Source organism: Phlebotomus papatasi, chromosome 2 (genome assembly GCF_024763615.1).
Source record: "Phlebotomus papatasi isolate M1 chromosome 2, Ppap_2.1, whole genome shotgun sequence".
NCBI classification, from domain to species: Eukaryota; Metazoa; Arthropoda; class Insecta; order Diptera; family Psychodidae; genus Phlebotomus; species Phlebotomus papatasi.
In genome coordinates, this window is record NC_077223.1 from 81,197,415 (window position 1) to 81,217,944 (window position 20,530).

At 34.2% G+C, this 20,530-nt stretch overlaps 1 protein-coding gene across 1 annotated transcript; it reads left to right on the forward strand.

The window, feature by feature from the left end:
• The first annotated feature begins 936 nt into the window (after positions 1–936).
• Positions 937–19,934, forward strand: LOC129804635 (uncharacterized). The gene is made up of 6 exons (XM_055852131.1): positions 937–1,241; positions 11,970–12,191; positions 15,503–15,700; positions 15,764–16,895; positions 16,950–17,298; positions 18,804–19,934. Exons 2-6 carry the CDS (start codon positions 12,005–12,007, stop codon positions 18,996–18,998), a joined length of 2,061 nt encoding a protein of 686 aa, XP_055708106.1. The 5' UTR covers positions 937–1,241; positions 11,970–12,004; the 3' UTR covers positions 18,999–19,934.
• Positions 19,935–20,530: the final 596 nt, after the last annotated feature.

Sequence of the window (20,530 nt, forward strand, 5' to 3'; positions counted from 1 at the left end):
TTTACAGTACACTAAGAAAAATTTTATTACCATTTTATACAATTCATAGTTAAAGATTTTCTGAATCAGAAACTACCAAAGGACTGAAGAAAAATCCTTCATTGAGACTTATTTTTAGAATTTTTTATTCAAAACTTTTAGATAGAAGCAGAGTGCTTTATTAAGTAATTTTTAAATATTGAAATGAAATCGAGTTTCCTTAATAAATTTATGTGTTTTTTTCATTATTTTTTTTACTCGGTAAATTTTCAATCCTATTTCTTCGGTGTATAGGAAGTTTCTTATAGGACAGGATACAAAGCCATCCCAATCAACGGAATTAAATACCATTTAAATGCGAACAATAACATTTATCCCAAAAATAAATCGATTAAGACTTAACAATAATGCTAAACATCAATAAGCTTTTCCGAGAAGCACAATATTCCAGTATTATCCATCCCTCCACTGTATTATCTCAGGAAGGAAGAAAAACAGGAGAGTGAGATGGAACAAGAATAAATAATTCTGTAAGTAATTAACTCACAGCTTTTATACTTTATTTTTAAGGTATCTCATTACCATCTAAATGTCTTTTGCATCCCTCTTTTTTTTTGGAAAGAAACCGCCTCATTTGCACCAAAACCTCTCTCGTGGTTGCTTCACAACAACTTGTGACGAAAAGGGTTTCACCTCGGTGGAAAAACTTCCCTCTCTCAGAGTCTCCCCCGTCATGAGGCAGGAATTTAATTTGAGACTGCGGTTCACTTCATTATCGAATACCTTAGCTCGTCTTTCCACATTTTTTTTGTCAATCGAGATATGAGAACCTCTTCAGCATTATTCATGAGGTTTGTGTGAGCTTGGGAGTCCATTCATAAGCTCTCGTGATTTGATTCCCCTCCGGACGCATGCGATCCAGGCTGATGGCAATCGCGCGCATATTGATTTCTTTGGTGTCTGTTGCCGCATATAAAAGCTTCCATCTCGTCATCAGCGAATCCACTCCTCCAGTGTGTCCAGTGTCGTGAAAGTTTGTGCTAAAAGTTCCCAGGGAAAAGTATAGGGAAGGTCTGTGTGGAAGGTTTTTTTTTAATCCTCCAGCAGCCATTTGGGGTGCCCAACAAGTGTCTTTTCTGGTGACTGGATTCTTCGCATGCAAAGTTGCTACTTTTGGGGCGCTTTCCTATTCTGCGAGATTCACCAGATCAAGCAGCAGCTCCTGCAGGGGCCATTTTTTCAACACCCACAGAGACTAATTGGTAAATTTGCTGGACACCCAAACCCCCCTTTTTTCCCACCCATTTCCTCGCCTCAATCAAATGTGGCGGCCACAAGTGCTTTATAGAAGATAAAGGTCCAAGAGGGTGTAAGTTCCCACAGAGACAAGTGGCAGTTATCGATTTCCTCTTTTAGTCGGATTATGGATAGAAAAAAAATGTAATTTGAACGAGTGTTTTATTAATAGCCCTCAAGCTCTTCACCTTTTTTCTCTGTTCAATTGCGACGCGTTTTTCCTGGCGCAAATGAGCTTTGATGGCAAATGGAGACGCCGAGTCTCGAAAGCTCTTTTGCACGTCAGCAACTCAAGAAAAGCGATTCTTTTAATTTAATTTAACTTCAGGAAAACACATTCAAATGCACCTTAAAAAAAAGATTTCACGAACTCTCAAAATCGTCCTTTCCGAGAAAATCATCCCCCTTTGAGAGGGCTACATATTGAATTTAATACGTCAATAATTAAACATCAATATTGCATTATTGGAATAAATCGCCAACAGAACACTAGCAAAGCAATTCCAAAATTATTAAAGCGAACTATTGAAGAACAACGTGACTCTAATAAAACGTATAAACTTTTAGCTCTTACCTTGAGGCAGTATTTTCCAAGTTTCCCTTTATTACAGTTCCAATTTCTTTAATTAAAATTTGTCTCAAGTTTTTAGTCAGTAAAGAGATCTCTAAAAGTTCGGCTTTTATGAAGATTCTTACATTTTTTCTGAGGAAAATTAGTTGCATGTATAGTGAATTTGTAATCTATGACTACGTTTATACTCGCAAAATAATCTTGGATCAAAACATCAAAAATACCCAAAGTTTTGATTGGATGTGTATTCACCAAGAAGCAAAAGATTCTATAGCGTGATAGGGCCTTTAAAAAGCTCCTAAATTTTCGTGTGATGATTTTAGAGTATTCTGCATTAAATTTAGATATTTTTCTATATTGAGTTGAATATAAATCAGTTTGATATTGATTTCAGATCATTTTAATATTATTTCCTAAAGAAATAGCGTGTGGTATTGTTTTCGATCATTTTAGTATAAATTTCTAGAACAGTGTGTCACTGATAGTAGATCATTTTGGGATTGAATTCACGCTTCGTCCTTATGACCATGTTTCCTAATATTATAACGTGGTACTATAGTCGCTGGGAGTCAAATATGGAAAATACGGTGGATGACTAAGCAATTCATACTTCAAATTTTTGAATTTCGACGTGGGTAATGTCCTAAACACACTTGCGACTTAAGTCGAGAGACGGCTTATGACCAGCGCACAATAACTTTTGCTTGTAAACATGTTTGCAAAATTTTCCATGAGTATGAGCGAGATGACTAGATCTAGATCTCACTCACTCTCATTGAAATGTCAAAAACATGTTTACTAAACAAAAGTAATTGTGCGTTGGGCATTATGTCCAACGCACAATAAATTTTGTTTGTAAAGATGTTTTCAAAATTTCATATGAGATAGAGCGAGATGACTAGATCTCGGTTTCATTCACTCTCATAGAAATGTCAAAAACATGTTTACTAAACAAAAGTAATTGTGCGTTGGGCATTAATGTCTCTCATAATCAAAATAATGATTTAATTAAACTCTTAACAGTTTTCCACTAAGCCGTTACTCGGCTTAAATCGAGAGACGGATTAGTCACAAACTGATGGAATTGATTATTATTTTGATTAGAATTAAACTAAGCCATCTCTCGGCTAAAGTCGTAAGTGTGTCTGGGACATAACACCTTGGTTAACTCTTGGTGAAGGATGATTTTCTTCTTCTTCAATCCAGTAGAAGAATTCTGTAACAAAATGATAATATCACAAATTTTTGTGATTAATTTCATCAGCAGTACAGCATTAAATCCCAGTGAGCTTGATTGGCTATTACAAGTAGCTTTATTATGAACTTTTTGCCATTGATTTGACTCCCATTTTTGAACACTTCCACCAAATTTACCACATTAAAAATTTTAAATATGTCATATGACATTGTCATACTGTTACAAAATTCCCCTGCAGGTCTCTTTTCGCGAATTTTACCATCCAATTTATCCAAATGCGTACAATAATATTCCGAATTAATTGTTTTACCCTTTTTTAAGACAGCCAATGAATAAAACTCTTTTAGCATACCAAAAAACTTATGCCAAAACCCTTTTTTGCAAATTTTCCATGTTTCACTTGCTTTGAAGCAGAATATCCTTCTTCAGTCCATTGCAATGGTTCTTGTTTCAACTTAATATCATGATGATAAATCCATGTTTCGTCTATAGTAACAAATAAAACCAATTTCGTTCTTCTTAAAACGTTCTAAATGACGCTGAGAAATTTGCTTACGAGCAGACTTTTGTTGCTTTGTCAGTGTGTGCGGTACCACTTTTCCAAGAAGCTTTTTCTTATATAATTCTTTATGCGGAATGTATCGTATCTACTTAGTTGTAATGCCTATGGTATGAACAATTTCATGTGTAGTCACACTTGGATCTGTAGAAACCATAACATGGATTTTTTCAATAATTTCTGGTGTTACCACGATTTTCGGACGTCCACTGCGTGGATCGTTTTTAACGCATTCACGTCCTCGTTGAAACCACAATTGTAAGCCCAGATGGGGCTCACCTAAATAAAAATACGAACTTAGAGGGAAATTGGAGAACTGAAGTTGCCACCCATTTTTCACTTCATGAGAGTGAACCATCCACGGCGACTGATGCTCACTCACTGAAGACTGAGGACATTTATCTAACAATAAAAGCCCCAAAGCAACCTTTCAGCACCCATAAGGATGGTAGGGGTTGGACGTGTCAAAGGAATGAGGGATTAGGATTGATGGGTTATGGCCGACGACTGGGTTGACATGTGTCGAATAGGCCACACGCTCTACACAATGCAAAACGACAAAATGTTGCTTTTGAAGAAGAAGAATCCCCTAATACCTTTATCATCTTAGAATGAATTTTCGTCGCCTTTGAACCTTCTTTTAGAAAGAATTGAATCACAGCACGATGTTCAAGATTGTCGATTTTGATAAAAGTACTGACACGTCAACACATCAGTTCTCTCGAATAATAAAAAAAATTGCCAAATAGAAATAAGACTTAGCATAGATTCAAACCAAGATTAATACAACATTATCGATTATAATTTAAAATTATACCGTTTATTTATATAGGCCAGTCTGAGGAGTTAGCACCCGGCCTGTCAATCCGGATTAGTGAAAATGTATAAACGTACTCAATTATTTCTATATTCAAATTAATAATGCAAATAATATAAAAAGTATTTTTATTTAATACATTTATTCCTATCGCTCCTATCATTTCTATATGAAAAAAATAACTGCTTTTCACATTGATCCAGAATTTATAAAAAAAAAATCTTAATACACAGATGAAAAATATTTCTTTAAATTGTTCGCAAATTTTTATGAATTCTCATTTGGGGACTTACGAAATGTTTGTAAATCGTATAACCCACTTAAAATTTGTAAAAGTTTGTAGTTTTCCACAAACAATTGTTTGTTAGATAATCACTCGTCAGGAATTTTTTATTCTCTTACAAACATTTCTTTTCGTAAATATTCGTAGACACATGGAAAAATGTTCGAAAGTTTTGTCATTTGTTCGTTAAGTTTTGCCAGATAAACAAAAATAGACGAACAAATGTTTGGAAAAGAACAAAAAATGCTTGTCAACTGATCATGCTACGAACAATGTTTGTGAAGAAGTACAAACTTTTACGAACTTTTTAATGGGTTATACTCGTTATACTATTTACAATTATTTTGTGAGTTATAGCAAATATACATTAAATTTAATTGAATTAATTTAACTTTATATTAATAATATATACTTTACAGCTTAGCTTTCGTTTCAATAATTACATTTTATAGGATTAATAATATTTATTATTGATTTAATTTGTCCAGTGTGAAGAAAGCTTTAGAAAAGCTCCAGACGAACTGAAGTACAGGGATGAATTTTCAATGTCAAAAGCACCATTTTGAGGGTGGAAATTTCAAATGGAAAATATTTACACAAGAGCCTGAAAAAATATATCCAGCAAAATTATGAGGAATTGAGAGCAATATCGTGCAAAAACGTGAAGATATTTACTTTTATTTCGTGATGCGAATTTTTTAAATTCCAAACAAAAGGCATTCTTTCTCGCAATTTGACGTAACACTCACCCCGCCCTGGCAATGATGGTACAGAAAAAAATTGACCACTTGACGATAGAGTGGAAGCTCCTTCAACAAAGCTCGAGTTTTCCAATTAAAAGTTTATTTTTAGTGGTATCTCTATCATCTGACGAGCTTGTCTCCTTCAAAGCAGAAAGAACTGAGAGAGAACTTGAAGGAAATCTTCTGAAATCCAGCATAAATTTGCAAGTTTATTGATATTTCCATTGTTATCCAATGGAATATCATTTCGTGGAAATGTGATGCAATTACTTCATAATTTGTTCAATTTAGAATATTAGGAAAGCAACAAGTTGAACATGATTCTCATTTTATGTTGTTAAATCAAAAGTTTCAGAGAAAATTATGGTTTGACTTGTTTGAAAGCTCTAATTAATCTAACTTTTCTCGCTTTTAGTCTCGTCATTTTCCAATTGATGGGGAAAATACATTCTAAAAACGCCCAATTAAACTTTTTTCATTACTCGAAAATAAACAAATTTATTCAATTAGATCTTAAGAGAAAATTTACGATTTAACATAAAATTATCTTATCAAATAACACATTACTCATAATTTAATGAGGCACGTTTCTAAATTCGCCTCCAATTTATCCTGAATAATTTAGAAATCTCTCATCAGAATATTTCCTCTGGCAAGATGAACGAAAGCAAATATCTAAAAAATATAAAACATGAAAAGCAAAAGTTACACGACAAATGGAATATATCCAATTAAGTTGGTAAAAATCTATATTCCAATTTATATAACACATTTCGGACACCCACATTATGTGCCAAACTTTTAAATTATTCAACATTTCCACTTGAAATTTTTATATTATTTGTCCTTTCACATTTAAAGATGGATTGTACCTTGAATTTCTGGCTCAAGATCAAAAAATTTTATATAACACTTAACTTACTTTAACTTTAAATTAATGAATTTTTTGTCTTACAAAGGCCAATAAAACTCTCAAGATTGATTCTTTATTGAAATATATAAAATTTTCGACCAAAATTGTAAGAGAAGATTTATCTAAAAATATAAAAGGTACAAGAAAAATATCAAAGGTAAGCTTTCACTAAGAAAAGTCACTGACATTTCTTGCCAATTTGGTATTCTGCTTGAGTATTCTGGTTTGGCCTTCCAAGTATTAAGAATGTCCTATTCTTAGTTAGTACATACATCATTTTTGACACAAATCTTACAGATTTAGCGCCTATCTTTTAGCTGAGAATATTTTTCATACTTTCCGCAGAGACATTTATTTGCAATACAAAAAAATATTTGGAACATTTTCCTTGCATGTAGTTCAAGTATTTGTAATATAGAAAAAAGTGCAATGTATCAAACCATTGAAGACAATTGACAATAAGATGGCGAAGTCCATTAGGATTATAGAGTAGCGATTCTACCAGCGGATACCATGTACTAATTATAATTTCTGGACAATTTTCTGGATCTAATAAAACACTAGTTCAGTCTCATCCTAAATCTTGCCTTTATATACTAATTATGGATGCCATAGTATTAAAATTATTTTTTTAAATCCAAATGTTTAACGGAACTCTTACTGCTAGAACTCAAAGAAAGAGAGTAGTTATATAATCCACCATTTTTCAACTTGTGACACAGCTAGAGGCCAAACGGTTAGAGATATCGACTTCCGGTCTTCCATGACCCCCAATAAGCCAACATTACCTATAGGACAGTATTTTTTCTCCCCCTCATCCCCCTCCTTCCCCATCAAAACCGTGTGTTTCTGTTTTAATTCGAAAACAGCTCCTAAAATTTTTATTTCATTTTCGAATATGTTTCAGGTCAAGGTGAATATTTCGTCCTTACACAAGAAGTAAAATAGCTGCCTTATAGAACGAAGTATTAAACAAGTCTTTTAGTGCACTTTTAAAAGACTTAAAGTGAGAATTTTCTGTAGAAATTCCTATAGGAGCTTTTAAGATACTTAAGAGTGCGGCACTTTACTTATAGTACTTATAGTAATCTCAATGATGGGACTAAGAGCGTTATAAGCAAATAAAGAGATATTTGGTTCTATAGTGCCTTACTTAAAGAATTCTACAACACTATATTAAGAAAAACTTCTTTCTTGGGTAGACACCTATGTTAGAAAAATATTTTATATACTAAATTTTCGAAAGTCAAAGTTTAACCACTTTAAATGGCCCATCTTTGAATCGATTTGCTTAACTTTGGATTTTTTGAAAAATCTTGAAATTTTCAACGCGGCTGCATCGGACGTAATTGGTCATGAATTGGTAAAGTACATACCAATCCCGCCAATGATATACCCTCTAGGGTTACATTTTTATTTGGCTATAAGGTAAAGTACCCTATGTCGACCACTTAAGGATAGATTTTGTGAAAAACTTATGAAAAAACCGTTATAATTTGTATTTTTTGATAGACTTTTTACATAAAACTATAGAATAGATCGTTATCTATCTCATTGTAAACTTCATTTATTAATAGCATAATTTTGAATTATAAAAAAATTAAAATGATTCAAAAATGCAAAGTGATCCTCTACTCGACCACTTCAATATCACTGTTCCTCACTCGACCACCCATTTTTTCTAAAAATTAAACAAACCACAAAACTATAAAGTCACAGATTTAATTTGGCTTGTTCAACACATCAATTTGATGAAAAATTGCGAATTTTTATTTAAGAAATACTTTAACGCTCCGTAAATTTATTATTTCTTTCAGTGTTTTATGATCAATTTCTATGATATTTTCACTGATTTGAGTTATTTATTGACCCTATGATGTTAAACCATTCGCTAAATATTATTGTAAATGTAAATAAATTAAATAAATATTTCCACCGGTCGACTTAAGGAACCCAGGAGGGTGGTCAAATTGAGAGGCGGTCGACTCGAGGATACTTTACCTTATGCTGGTTACTCATGCTAAAATATTCTGAAATCTGCTTTTCTTATGCAACTTCTTATTTTAAATGGTTTTTTTTTTAATTTATGAATCAATTTAGTCGATGGTATAGCAATATGCACCCAAAAACCATGCGAGAAGATAATACACGGATAGCTCTCTCTCGTGAAATTATTAGAAATTTTTCGAATTTTGGAGGATTGGAACCTAGTGAACTGTAAACGACTGCCGAGAGGTTTTTCTTAAAGAAATTGAAAATAATTCATTCATTAAATGATAGGGGAGACCGGGGTACTTTTAGCCAGCAAATGAAGCTTTTTTTCGCGCATGATTTGTGAAAAAATGATAAGGTTTGTCAAATATTTTTATATAAGTAGCATTAGGATATTGGCTATATGAAACAGTGTAGTTCAAAGCTCTAAAATCCTTGCCTTTTTCTAGAGAGGATAATGAAAAAAGTATGACACATTGGCCACACGTGCCCCGGCCTGGGTAGATATAGCCACTTTTGGGGTACTAATTGCCACAAGTTTTCCAGACGAAATTTTAAACTGGGGATAGCAAATATTGTTTCGTTTGATACACTGAAGCCCACTGATGCTAAATATGACACTTAAAGCTAAAGAAAAGGGCTTTAGTCGACTTTTTTATGACATTTTTGTAATTGCAGCAAAATTGATGCAAACATCATGAAAAAACTGAACTGTTGGAAAAATGGAGCTTTATTGACTTTTTCTTTTAAATTTATAATAAATCAGAAACACTTTCCTTTCTTTTAAGGAGTGAGGCAAAATTATCTAACTATATCTAAATTATTAACCAATCAAAAACTTATCCGGCTACTCTTGCAAACTTGGACTGGTTTCGAATCGAAGAAATTAAGAGAAATCTATTTTTTGTCTACTATCTGCTGAGACCGAAAATCTATTCAAAAGAGTTGGAGATTTGCAAAAAATATTTTAGAAATTTCCGTTGGTTATTGAATTCGAGAGACCCTCTGGCCACTCTAAAAAGATTTTTCACATTAAAAATTAAAAAAAAACCAAGCCAAATCCTTATTCAATAAATTTAAAGTTAAACCTTTCGATAATATTCCCTCACCTAAAATAATACAATTATAATTTAAGATCCAGATGAAAACGGATTAAACTTTTGTCCAAAGTAGTACCTTTGGACTACCAGGCTGTTGTCTCTATACAATTTTCGCAGATACACTCACTTTTATTTTAACAACTTAAAATTACGCCTAATTTTCTGCATTCCATAATACAAATTCTTAATAGATGGAATATTTTTAAATATCAGCTGCAACGTTATACATAATAGAGAAATAGGAGTATTAATAAGTTATAAGCCATCTTGACTTCTCATGAATAGTTTAATCGATTTCTAATAAATAATTAATGTTATTCATGACCAAAATAGAATGTTTCACTGGTCATGACAGATTTAATTAAAGGACTTAATTGTTCATTTCCAAATTGGCACTACGAAAATACTTTTCAGTTCTGATTAGTAAAAAACTAATTAGACGATCATTTTTTTCGTAAAGCAGAAATTAGTCTGCTAAATTAGGTACTATCCTATAAATATTAAATGTAATCGATCGCTCAGAATAAGAAACGAATAACTCGAAATATGTAAATTTTACAGGGGAGCGATTTGAAGCTGAGATTTTACATGCAGAGTATAGGATTTTTGAAATTTAAAATCCTTATAACTTTGAAAATAATTACCTTTCAAGTATTTCACGGGGAAGGTATAGGGTATAAAAAAGAAGTATACAAAAAGCGAATAAAATGATTTTTGTAAAAAATCGAGTTATTCGACTTTATATTCTGAGTCGTTGATATTACATTTGCCCTTTGGCAACAATTTATAAGTTTATCATCTTATTTTTTTTATACAAACTTTTTAAGAATCATATTTCTTTTTTATTGTCAAACTGAAATAAAGATCAATTTGTATAATTTCAGTAAATATATTTTTATCTGTTTGCTTGAGGTCAGAGATTTACAGATAACGACTTAGATCTTCAGAAGCCCTCCTATTATCCGACTCAAATATTAATAACATGTCTAGAGAAATTAGTATTTTAATATCTTTTATTTTGAGATTTCTTCTTGATTTTTTAAATATATTAACTGATTAGGGTGGTGGCATTACTTGTGGTCCATAGTTACTTATGATCTCGTCACAATTTTTGTCAGAAAATGATTCCGAAAATTAAAAAAAATTAATGTGCTATCATAATAACACATCAAATATTTTTAATTTTGAAATCATTTTGTGACAAAAGTGAAGTTTTTTGCGATAAGGTCATGAATAAAGACAGGTCACGAGTAATGCCGCCATCCTAATTCAAATTCAGGATCATTAGACAGGTCTTGGAATTCCGCACAAGTTTCAACTGATTGGTGAATAAATTTTGACGAAAATTCAAAAGTCTTACTCGTTTACCCCTACGTTTCCTATTAATACGTTAAGTTATCTATAAATCGATTCAAGTCCGTTGGAAATAAATAAAATCGTATGTGGAAGAATGCTAGTAAATGTTCCTAGTCATAAACATAAAGTTTCTTCAGATAAATAAACGACTTATGCTGCTATTCCAACGAAAAATGAACATGTTTTTTAGAACTTTACTGTTTTCAAGTGCTTCTATATTATCAACTTTTCTTGTATTGGTTGCTGTCATTACTGTTTGATGGTTTTAGAACACGGCGAAGACGGCTGAAAACAGTCGACACAAGAACCAACAAAAAGATAATTCGATAATGTAGAAAAACTTGAGGACAGTAGCGTGCTGAAATAAAAATGTTCATTTCTCTGTCATGATATACTATTTGCCATGGAAAATGAAAAGGAGAAATCTTTCTGCTGAACAATCTTTTCTCAGCACTTTACTGTCTTCAAGTGCATCTACATAATCATCTTTTCTTTGTGTTATTTTCTGTCGCGACTGTTTGGCGATTTTAGAACACGACGAGGACTAGGGAAAAGAGTCGAGACAGGAACCAACTCAAAGAAAAATCGATAATACAAAAGCACTTGAGAACAGTAAAGTGCTAAAAAGAAACATGTTTATTTTTCATTGGAATATAGCACCATTATTTATCTCGCAAGTTCGAGCATTCTGCAAAGCTGAGACACTATGAAACACTGATATACTCTGGGGACACAATGTGCCTCCAAATTGAATAAACACTTTAAAAAAAAAGTTTCTGCTTAGCATCCTTACTCCTTACTTTTAAAGAAGGAATAAGTAAATATTTTTAGATTTGTCTTTATATTGACAAAGAATATTAGAGTCATTAGAGCTTTCAATACACATCCTGAAGAAAATGCACTGTAATTGCTTAAATTCTTTCTTTGTTTGTTTTATTTCTTAAACTCAACAAACGGCACCTTAGTATGGATTGTTCTTGTTAAAATCAGGGACTATTCACCTCATTCACCTGCTTCTTCTTCAAACTTCGTACAATATTAATAGAAAAAGAGTGTTTTATAAATTCCCTTATATAAACCTATTAACTAATACGTGCAACATGGTAATATTCATGCTGCTTATCACGCAATTCCTAATGTATTCCTTTTAATTCATTTGCAGGATTTCCGTGATTTTCCTGTGAATCTGGTGCAATAATGGGACGCCTGAAGGCTGTCCTCCTCGTTCTGCTTGTGCCCCTGATCCAGGGACAGCAGGCACCACACTCCCCTTACTCCCTGCAGTCTGCTGTGGATGCCCTTCATCATCGGGAGGCTCAGCTGGCCCTTAGGGATTACCTGGATGTGCCACGAATTGACGAGGAGCCCGTATATTGGACAGAAGGTGAGTCTACAACATCTTCAATTAAATACCAATTTATCCCGTCAGAAGCTGATGTCGAGGAAGAAATCAAGAAGAAACTCTTACTAATTTCCTCACAAAAGACTTAATGAAAATATATGAAGAGTGAGAACTGATGCGGAAAATTATTACTCGGAAATTAAACCATGTAATCCGCAAGAAAAGCCTTTGGGAAATTTCTAAAGAAGACTGAGAAGTTTCTCGGAAGTCGCCTTTAAGCCGACTCTCAGTTTTTTTCTTTTAATTCTTTTTTTGAATCATTGGAATTTCCTAATAGCAAAATCAATATCTTCCCTGAAGGATAATATGCAAGAATTCTAGGAAATTGCTCATTAAATATCCCTTTTATTGTCCATTTAAATATTTTTCTCAATAAAATGAGAAAATATCTGAATTGGAACAAATTCATCGAAGACATTTATTGATTTTTTTTTGAAGATGTAGCAGCATTTGTAAAGAATATAGAATAAATATTTGTCAATCAATTTTCTTTTCGTATCGTTACTTTTTGCCTTTTTTTATTTTAAATCCTGTGGAAACAAGATCACTGATGACTTTTTGTTTGTTTCAAAATTTATTTATAGAAAAAGGTCTGGAAAAGCTTAAATTACATCCAATGTCTAAGAAAGTTCACAATATTCTACTCATTATTTTGGGTTAAGGCGGTTAAGATTTATTTACTTCATTTATTATTGAACTACTCTAAAATTTCCTTAGACTTCCTAACGATGGAAGTTTCTGAGAAATTAAAGCTCGAGGAAGCTTTGGAAGCAACAACTTTATTAAATTAGCAAGGATTTCGAAGTACATTTACCCCAATCAACTGAAAATCAATTTATGGAAAGTGATTATTAGACGCATGAACCCCATTTATAATACCCTGATTAAAATCAAATGATATAATAACAGATGAATAATTGATGAATACGTCTCTGTTGACTGAACAATGTCTCTTAAAGTTCAAATATAACTTACTAATGTCACATAGAGGACATTTCTCATCTTCTAGTTGTAGAATAGTATTTGAAATAAATTTATCATTCGTATGATAAAGTTTTCACGAACACCTTTAGTTTCCAAGTAGTTCAAGTGCTAAAGAGAAGGTAGAAGAGAGGTCAAGAATTCCTGAAAGTTTGTTATACAGAGAATTTGACTTCAAACTTTGTTTAAAAGAGCTATAAAGCTATATAATAATTGACTCAACTACTTTAAGAAAAGATACTTGGTTTTATTCAAATCGCCTTTATACTTACGCTTTGCTTCTCAAATGTGATAAAAATATCTAAACTCCAAACTCTGGCACTAAATGCCTCAATTAAACTTTAAATTTAGAATACCAAAGTTCTTTAGAGGTATTTTTTAAAGAAAATGCTTTAATCAACACATACTAAGTCGAAATTTAAGGATCCAAGTAAAAATTTCTAAAGCCAAGATTCCGAAAACTAAAATTTCGAACGCCAAAATTCGGAATTCTTAAAAGTGTCATAGCTACTCTCACGATTGCATCCTCGCTTGCTGGAGCCAAATAGAAATTTTCTGTGTTTCGGAAAATGATTACACACATTATCCTCATTACAATATCGTCCTTTTCAGAATTTTGGCTATTCTGGATTTTGGTTTTTCGGAATTTAGACCCATTTTGGATTTTGGTCTTTTCAGGATTTTGTCTATTTAGAATTTTGGCCCATTCGCAATATTGTGTATTCCTGATTTTGGCCCATTAGGGATTTTTACCTATTCGGAATTTTTGGTACTCGTGATGCCTTTCGGGATTTTGACTTATGTGAGATTTGGGTCCTTTCAGGATTTTGGCATATTCGGAACTTTGGTCCTTTCAGGACTTTGACTATTCTGGATTTTGTGGGTTTTCGGGATTTTAACTCATTTGGGATTTTGGTCTTTTCAGGATTTTGTCTATTTGGAATTTTGGCCTATTCGCAATATTGTGTATTCCTGATTTTGGCCCATTAGGGATTTTGAGCTATTCGGAATTTTTGATGCTCGTGATGCCTTTAGGGATTTTGATTTATTTGTGATTTGGGTCCTTTCAGGATTTTGGTGTATTCGGAACTATGGTCCTTTCAGAACTTTGATTATTCTAGATTTTGTGGCTTTTCGGGATTTTAACTCATTTGGGATTTTGGTCTTTTCAGAATTTTGTCTATTTGGGATTTTGGCCCATTAGGGATTTTGACCTATTCGGAATTTTTGGTACTCGTGATGCCTTTCGGGATTTTGACTTATGTGAGATTTGGGTCCTTTCGGGATTTTGGCATATTCAGAACTTTGGTCCTTTCAGGGCTTTGACTATTTTGGATTTGTGGCTTTTCGGGATTTTAAGCCATTTGGAATTTTGGTCCTTTCATTACTTTGGCTTTTTGGGATTTTGACTATTCGGACTATTTGAAATATAGAGCGTTCGAAGCCAGAGATGTGCCTGAAAGATTTCCCCCTTTCTGTTCTGTAACGTAAGAATAATGTTTTTCGTACATGTTTTGTTTCTTGGGTATAGTAATTGAGAGAAATCCAAGAAGAATCAAACACCGAAAAACATTTCTTTACTCTTTTGGTCAGTGAAGAGTAAAATAATACAACATTCAAGTAATCAATATCCTTTCGGACGTATTATTCGCGGAAAAGTTCAGCATTCAATTTCTCGAATGATTTTCTTTGGCAAGATATCTCTCATCCATGGAAACCAGTATTTTCTTTTCGCCCTTTATAACAATTCAATATCATTATATCTTCATCATTTTTTTCGTCTCAATAAGGGCAAAGGTTTTCCGTCTTTTAGTGAATTGATTTCTTAAGTAAATTTTTAATGTATAATCACTTAGCATACCAAATCATTTATTCATAAATAGAAATTGCTGAATTTCTAACAATTTCCCTGACTTCCGCTCTTCTTCTTGTTTTTTTTTCGTAAGGAAGCATGAGAGAAAATTGTAGGCTCATTATTTCCGATTGCAGACCCTCCATCAAAAAGCGAAAATTGTTGTTAACGACCGTGTTTTGCTTAATTAAATTGGCCTAATATTGTATTTCCCAAAAGTTATTCAGAGCACCAATTAATGCGTTCTCATGAATTTTCCATCATTGTCCTTTAACCATCATCGTTGACATCTGCCCTCTGAATTTGATAAACAGCGTAATTACTCACACACCCTCCCCCATGATTCACTCTGGACCGTAGCTATAGAAATATCATTTTCCTCCCAAAGGGGGAGGATTTTTTTCTATGCTCTGGGGAGATGCGAAAACTATGACGTCTGATGATTTTGCCAATTTTCCAGGAGAAAACGCCGCATCACCACCCTATCGTGGAAGTCGGCGTGAATTGAACAAAATGCTAGCAAACTATCTGACTCGAGAAGAGGAGGAGGAGCGGGACGAAAGGATGCCGTTGACGAGAATCGAGCAACCATATTTCGATGAAGACCTCCCATACGATTTGGCCAGGAAGCGATCGATATTCCGCGAAAGAGAAGATGGTACGAAGAAACCTTTGCCCTGTCAAAAGCTCTGGGTAATTACCTCAACCATTTTTCTTTCAGAACTGCCATATCAATCTGTGTTCCGGGAGCGTGAAATGGATGCGTACAGTGATCCCACATTCGCTCAAGACTTCCTGGAAGAAATCGAGAGGGAGAACAATGCCGAGCGAGAAGAGAAGTACAAGGAAGCTCTGAGAAGACTCTGGGAAAAGTACCAGCAGCAGGAGAATGATATCGAGAGGGCATTGTTTGAAGAAAGGGGTCCTGGTAGGGGCTACGATGCCCGAAAAACGGCAAATTTCCCAGCAATGTACGCAGCTTCAGGTCCAGAGAAGCGAAGAACTTTCCCAGCTCTTCCCTGGCTACCAGCTTCCAGGAAGAAGCGTTTCCCCGTCACCAAAAGATCTCCAGCTTCTCCGGAAGTCAGTGTGTCGGGAACTGATGAGAAAGTTGTGAAGGATTTGCAGGGAATCTTTGGAGAGGGAGATGGTGAAGCTAAAGCCAAACGTTCCAGTGATACCAAGGAACATTCTCATGATCACAGTGATCACGATAATCACGAGGATCACCATGAAAACCATCAAGATCACAATGAGGAAGTTGATGATGATAAAAAGAAGAAACGAGCTGTTGAAGAGAAAAAGAAGACAAACCTAGAAGTTGTCAAGGACGATCAAATCATTCCCGGAGATTTAATTGATGAGACAAGGAAGAAATCAATCCAGTGGTCAAAGTATTTCGGTATTGACCGGAAGAAGAAGTCAGGATTGAATGACAAGTACAGGAGTATGATGAAGAAATCCGAGGAAGAGTATCCTCTGCAGCACTTCCATCGTCATGATGGAGAAGAGCGGGAAAAGAAGCAAGTTAGCGAAGAGAAGTTAGAGAATATGGATCAGAAACTGAAGAACATCGAAGATCTCATAATAGATGAGACCATCAAGTACACAGGAGCGCATGAAGGCATTTCTGATCCTGCAGACATCCAAAGACTTAAGGATCATGTCATCTCAAGATTAGCCACAGCTTACAGCCTCGAAAAGATGCGTAAAGCTCTGGAACGTCTCAAGGATTCAGTGGAAACTGAGCGACATTTGATGCAGAATGAGATTGAGCCATCCAAGCCTCAGGTTCAGGACAAGGACAAGAGAGTCGCAGTGAAGAAGGAGAAAGTCGAGTTCGACAATAAAGAGTAGGTATCTCTTACTAAACTCCCAGAAATTTTATTGATAAACCTTCTCTCTAGTCATAAGATCGAGTCCGCTACTGAGAAAGTCACTCCGGAAGATCCAGACAATGACCTGGAGAAGGAGGATGCGGACAAGAGGAAGAAGAAGCGTACGAATATCCATCATTTCGAACGGTACCCAGTTCGCGAGGTAGGGAATGATCTTGGGGAATTTGAGGAGGAGCTAGGGGCTGGACATTTTGATCCAGTGAGTGAAACCTTGGGTCTGACTGGAGGGCGATCTTTTGCTCAGTGTCCTCTCCTGGATGCCATCGAGAGACGGTGCCGAGGAGTTGATCTTCTCAGCGGGGATCTGCAGCAGGAACTTCTCCCAGTCTGTGAGATCCATCAGCTCTGTTATATATGCGTAAGTGTTTCGAAAATTCTATATGATTCCGGGCATTTTCTTGAAGTTATTTTCGTTGATATTTCAAGGATAGGGGGAAGTGGGGCACCTTTGAATGCGGCAGCTTTTAAATGTTTCAATTTTTCTCTTATTTCTCAGAGCAAAAATTCTATTTTGTGAACTATAGTTAATACTATTAACTATTTTCTAATAACTTCGATTAACAAAATGGAATTTAAACTTTAGGAAATAAGAGAAAAATTGAAGCATTCAAAGGCTACCGCATTCAAAGGCAGGCTACTTTCCCCTATTGCATTTTCAAGAGTTAATCAGCTCTAGAGAGCGTATTTCTCAATCGATTAATGGAATTTTCGGTTCGCTAGAAAGGTCTTGGAATCTCAGACAAGTCTAAATCATTCTCAATCGATTGTGAACCTAATTTATCTAAGATTTACATAATTAAATTTTATCCGTAAGGCAGATGTATTATACTTCTACGCCATCTTGTACTCCATTTCGAAACTTGTGTGCATACCGCTAAATAGCCTTCATGTTCTTTGCAAGATTAATGCACAAGGAATTTTTAGGACATAGGTCCAGGGGGTAAACAAGTCTTCCACTCACGGTTTACTTGGGTTTTTTGCCCAATGAAAAGCATCTCGACTGAAGTATATGTCTCAAGTGGAAATTCAACAATTTTAACAAAACTTTTGTTTAAAAATTGAACAACTTTGGTTGAAATACACAAAGCTTCACACTATAATAGTGTGTGTAATATTATGATCAAACTATAATAGTGTTAATTTTTGATCATGTGACAAAAAATACCATAAAGTTGTGTATTTTTTCACACTATAATAATGGGAAAAACTATGATCATAGTATAATAGTGGTAATTTTTGGAATTTTTCAACAGTTTTAAATTACAAAATATTGTTGAAAATCTTGTATGACTCTAATAGTGAAAAATTTTACACAGATCGCAATTAAATAATTAATTTATCAGATTTCACACTATTATAGTGTTAAAATTTTACACATTTTCAAATTAAACGATTGTGTGATCAGTGTGATCTTAGTGACTAATTGCGCGATCAGTGTGTTCTCGGTGATTGATCGCACGATCAGTGCAATATTATAGACAGACCGCTAAGATCTGCCATTCACGGTTCACTCACTGACCATATTTATTCACCCCTTACAGGCCTAAGGTCACGATAACGTAACGGACTTCTTCGTTTGCAAGTAGCACCACATAACAAAGAAGCACGACATTTGGTCATGAAGACGTCGCTAGAACGTCTTGAATGCTCTTCTTTTTTTTGTATCACTCGGGTTGCAACAACTGTTTTTCAGTAAAATCACTTTCAAATACGTTACTGTAACGTCAGAATATGTCAAACGTACCGAAATCCTTATTTGAGGACAATTTCTGCTACTTGAGTTGCAAAATATTTCCAAGAAACGTCTAAGATTTTTACTTTAATTTTTTTTTCAAAATTTATTTTAAATTTCGCAATTTTCAGGGCACTTCTGTGACAGCCTGCGACTTTCAGTACTTGGCTGAGGCTGACTCGGTGTGTGGCTCGAGTTCTGAATGCCAATCTGCAGCCAGGTCAGCCCTGATGATCCTCCGTGGAAACCCCGGGCCTCAGCTAGGCCCTCGTGAGTGTTCCAGAAACCCCTGTCTCAGTGCAGCCCTGCACGAGATCCGCTACTAAGCATCCTCCTGGGCTGAGTATGTGTCAGAGTGAGAGATTGAGGGTCCCAGCCAGACCTCAGCATCCCCTCAAGAGCAGCTTCTTAACTTTACAGAGATTAGTGGTAATTTTTGGGAATATACACCATTTTTCGGGCATTTTAATCACAAATGGTAGAGAGAAGTAAAATTGGGAAAGAGTCCTTCGCATTTAAAATTAAAAAAATATATATTTGCCGTGGGAGGAAATAGAATTGTTGTGGGTGGAAATGGTGCGAAAGCTCTCGATGGAAAATGGCATACAATCAATTTCCATCGAGGGGGAAGAGAACAAAAATCGAGGCTGAACAACAGAAAGAATTTTTTGATTTATATTATTTTTTGGGAAATAAAATACGATACGAGATATATGTAAAATTAGTGTGAAATTTATTCCTCTAAAAAAAAAGATAATTGTTGATCATAAAAATCTACCAAGTGGAAAAAAACAATCTATATTATTAAAATGAAAAATAAACTTCTTGATAAATATTTGAAACAAGAATTATAAGTAAGGATTAAGATTCAGATGGATTAATGCAAAAAAAAATATTTTTGTGTGAGAAATTTTTGAGATTTGTCCTCTCATTTACCTTTCTCTGTTTTCCCCGACATATTTTAAGCATTGAATGTGTCAAAGAAATATCATGGAAATGAATTAAAATTACAAGAATACATATATTCTCTGACAATAATAAAAAGGAAAAAAAAATGGCATTGTAAGATGTTGATAAAATCTGTTACAGAATGATTAAGTTTCACCATTTTGACATTGTTAAAGACATTTCCTTCGATGATAAACAAAATCGTGATCTTATTGGACAGTCAAACTAACTATTTACAATGTGAAATCCCATTCAATGTTTATTGGTAATGTCTCAAAGAAATAATTATCCATTAAATTATAATGTACATTAAACTGTTGTTTTATTTCTTTTTCGTGCTGACAGGCAAATGACAGAAAATTTTACAAAAACCACTTAGTTTCATCCAAGACATTCTTCAGTATAAATTCGGATGACAGCTGTGAAATGCAAGAAAAATCAAAAAAATACTCCTTCTCGTATGGATTTTTATCTACAGTAGAGCCTCGCTATAGGCCATACTTGGTTCCAGATTTGACACTTGGGTCGCACTAGTCCATATCATTTTTTAAAATTATCAACGACTTTTAGTATTTAAATTGCTCGACGATTTCCACTTTCTTTGCGATTGTGGTACTTTTCCTCGCTCTCTTCATTATGGATCACAATTATCACAATTACTCAATAAAGTTTGCCAAAAATATTAAAATAATTATGACAACATTGCATGTGGGCGTACTAAAAAACATAACCTAACTTAAAATCAGTGTTTTGAAACCAACGGTCGATAAATTGTGGACTATAGAGCGATGGCCTATAGCGAGGTTCTACTGTATCATTTTCCGTCCCAATCATCCGAATATCGAAGAGTCCAGTGTATTTTTGGTTGGCTATATGGACCCGAGTGTGTCCAACAGCCTTACATAAAATA

Excerpts from the sequence above, each read along its gene's own strand:
- LOC129804635 (XM_055852131.1), top strand. The coding sequence starts at position 12,005 with ATGGGACGCCTGAAGGCTGTCCTCCTCGTTCTGCTTGTGCCCCTGATC. Across the intron at positions 15,701-15,763 it reads ATTCCGCGAAAGAGAAGATG|AACTGCCATATCAATCTGTG; the intron begins GTACGAAGAAAC and ends TTTTTCTTTCAG. Across the intron at positions 16,896-16,949 it reads GTCGAGTTCGACAATAAAGA|TCATAAGATCGAGTCCGCTA; the intron begins GTAGGTATCTCT and ends CCTTCTCTCTAG.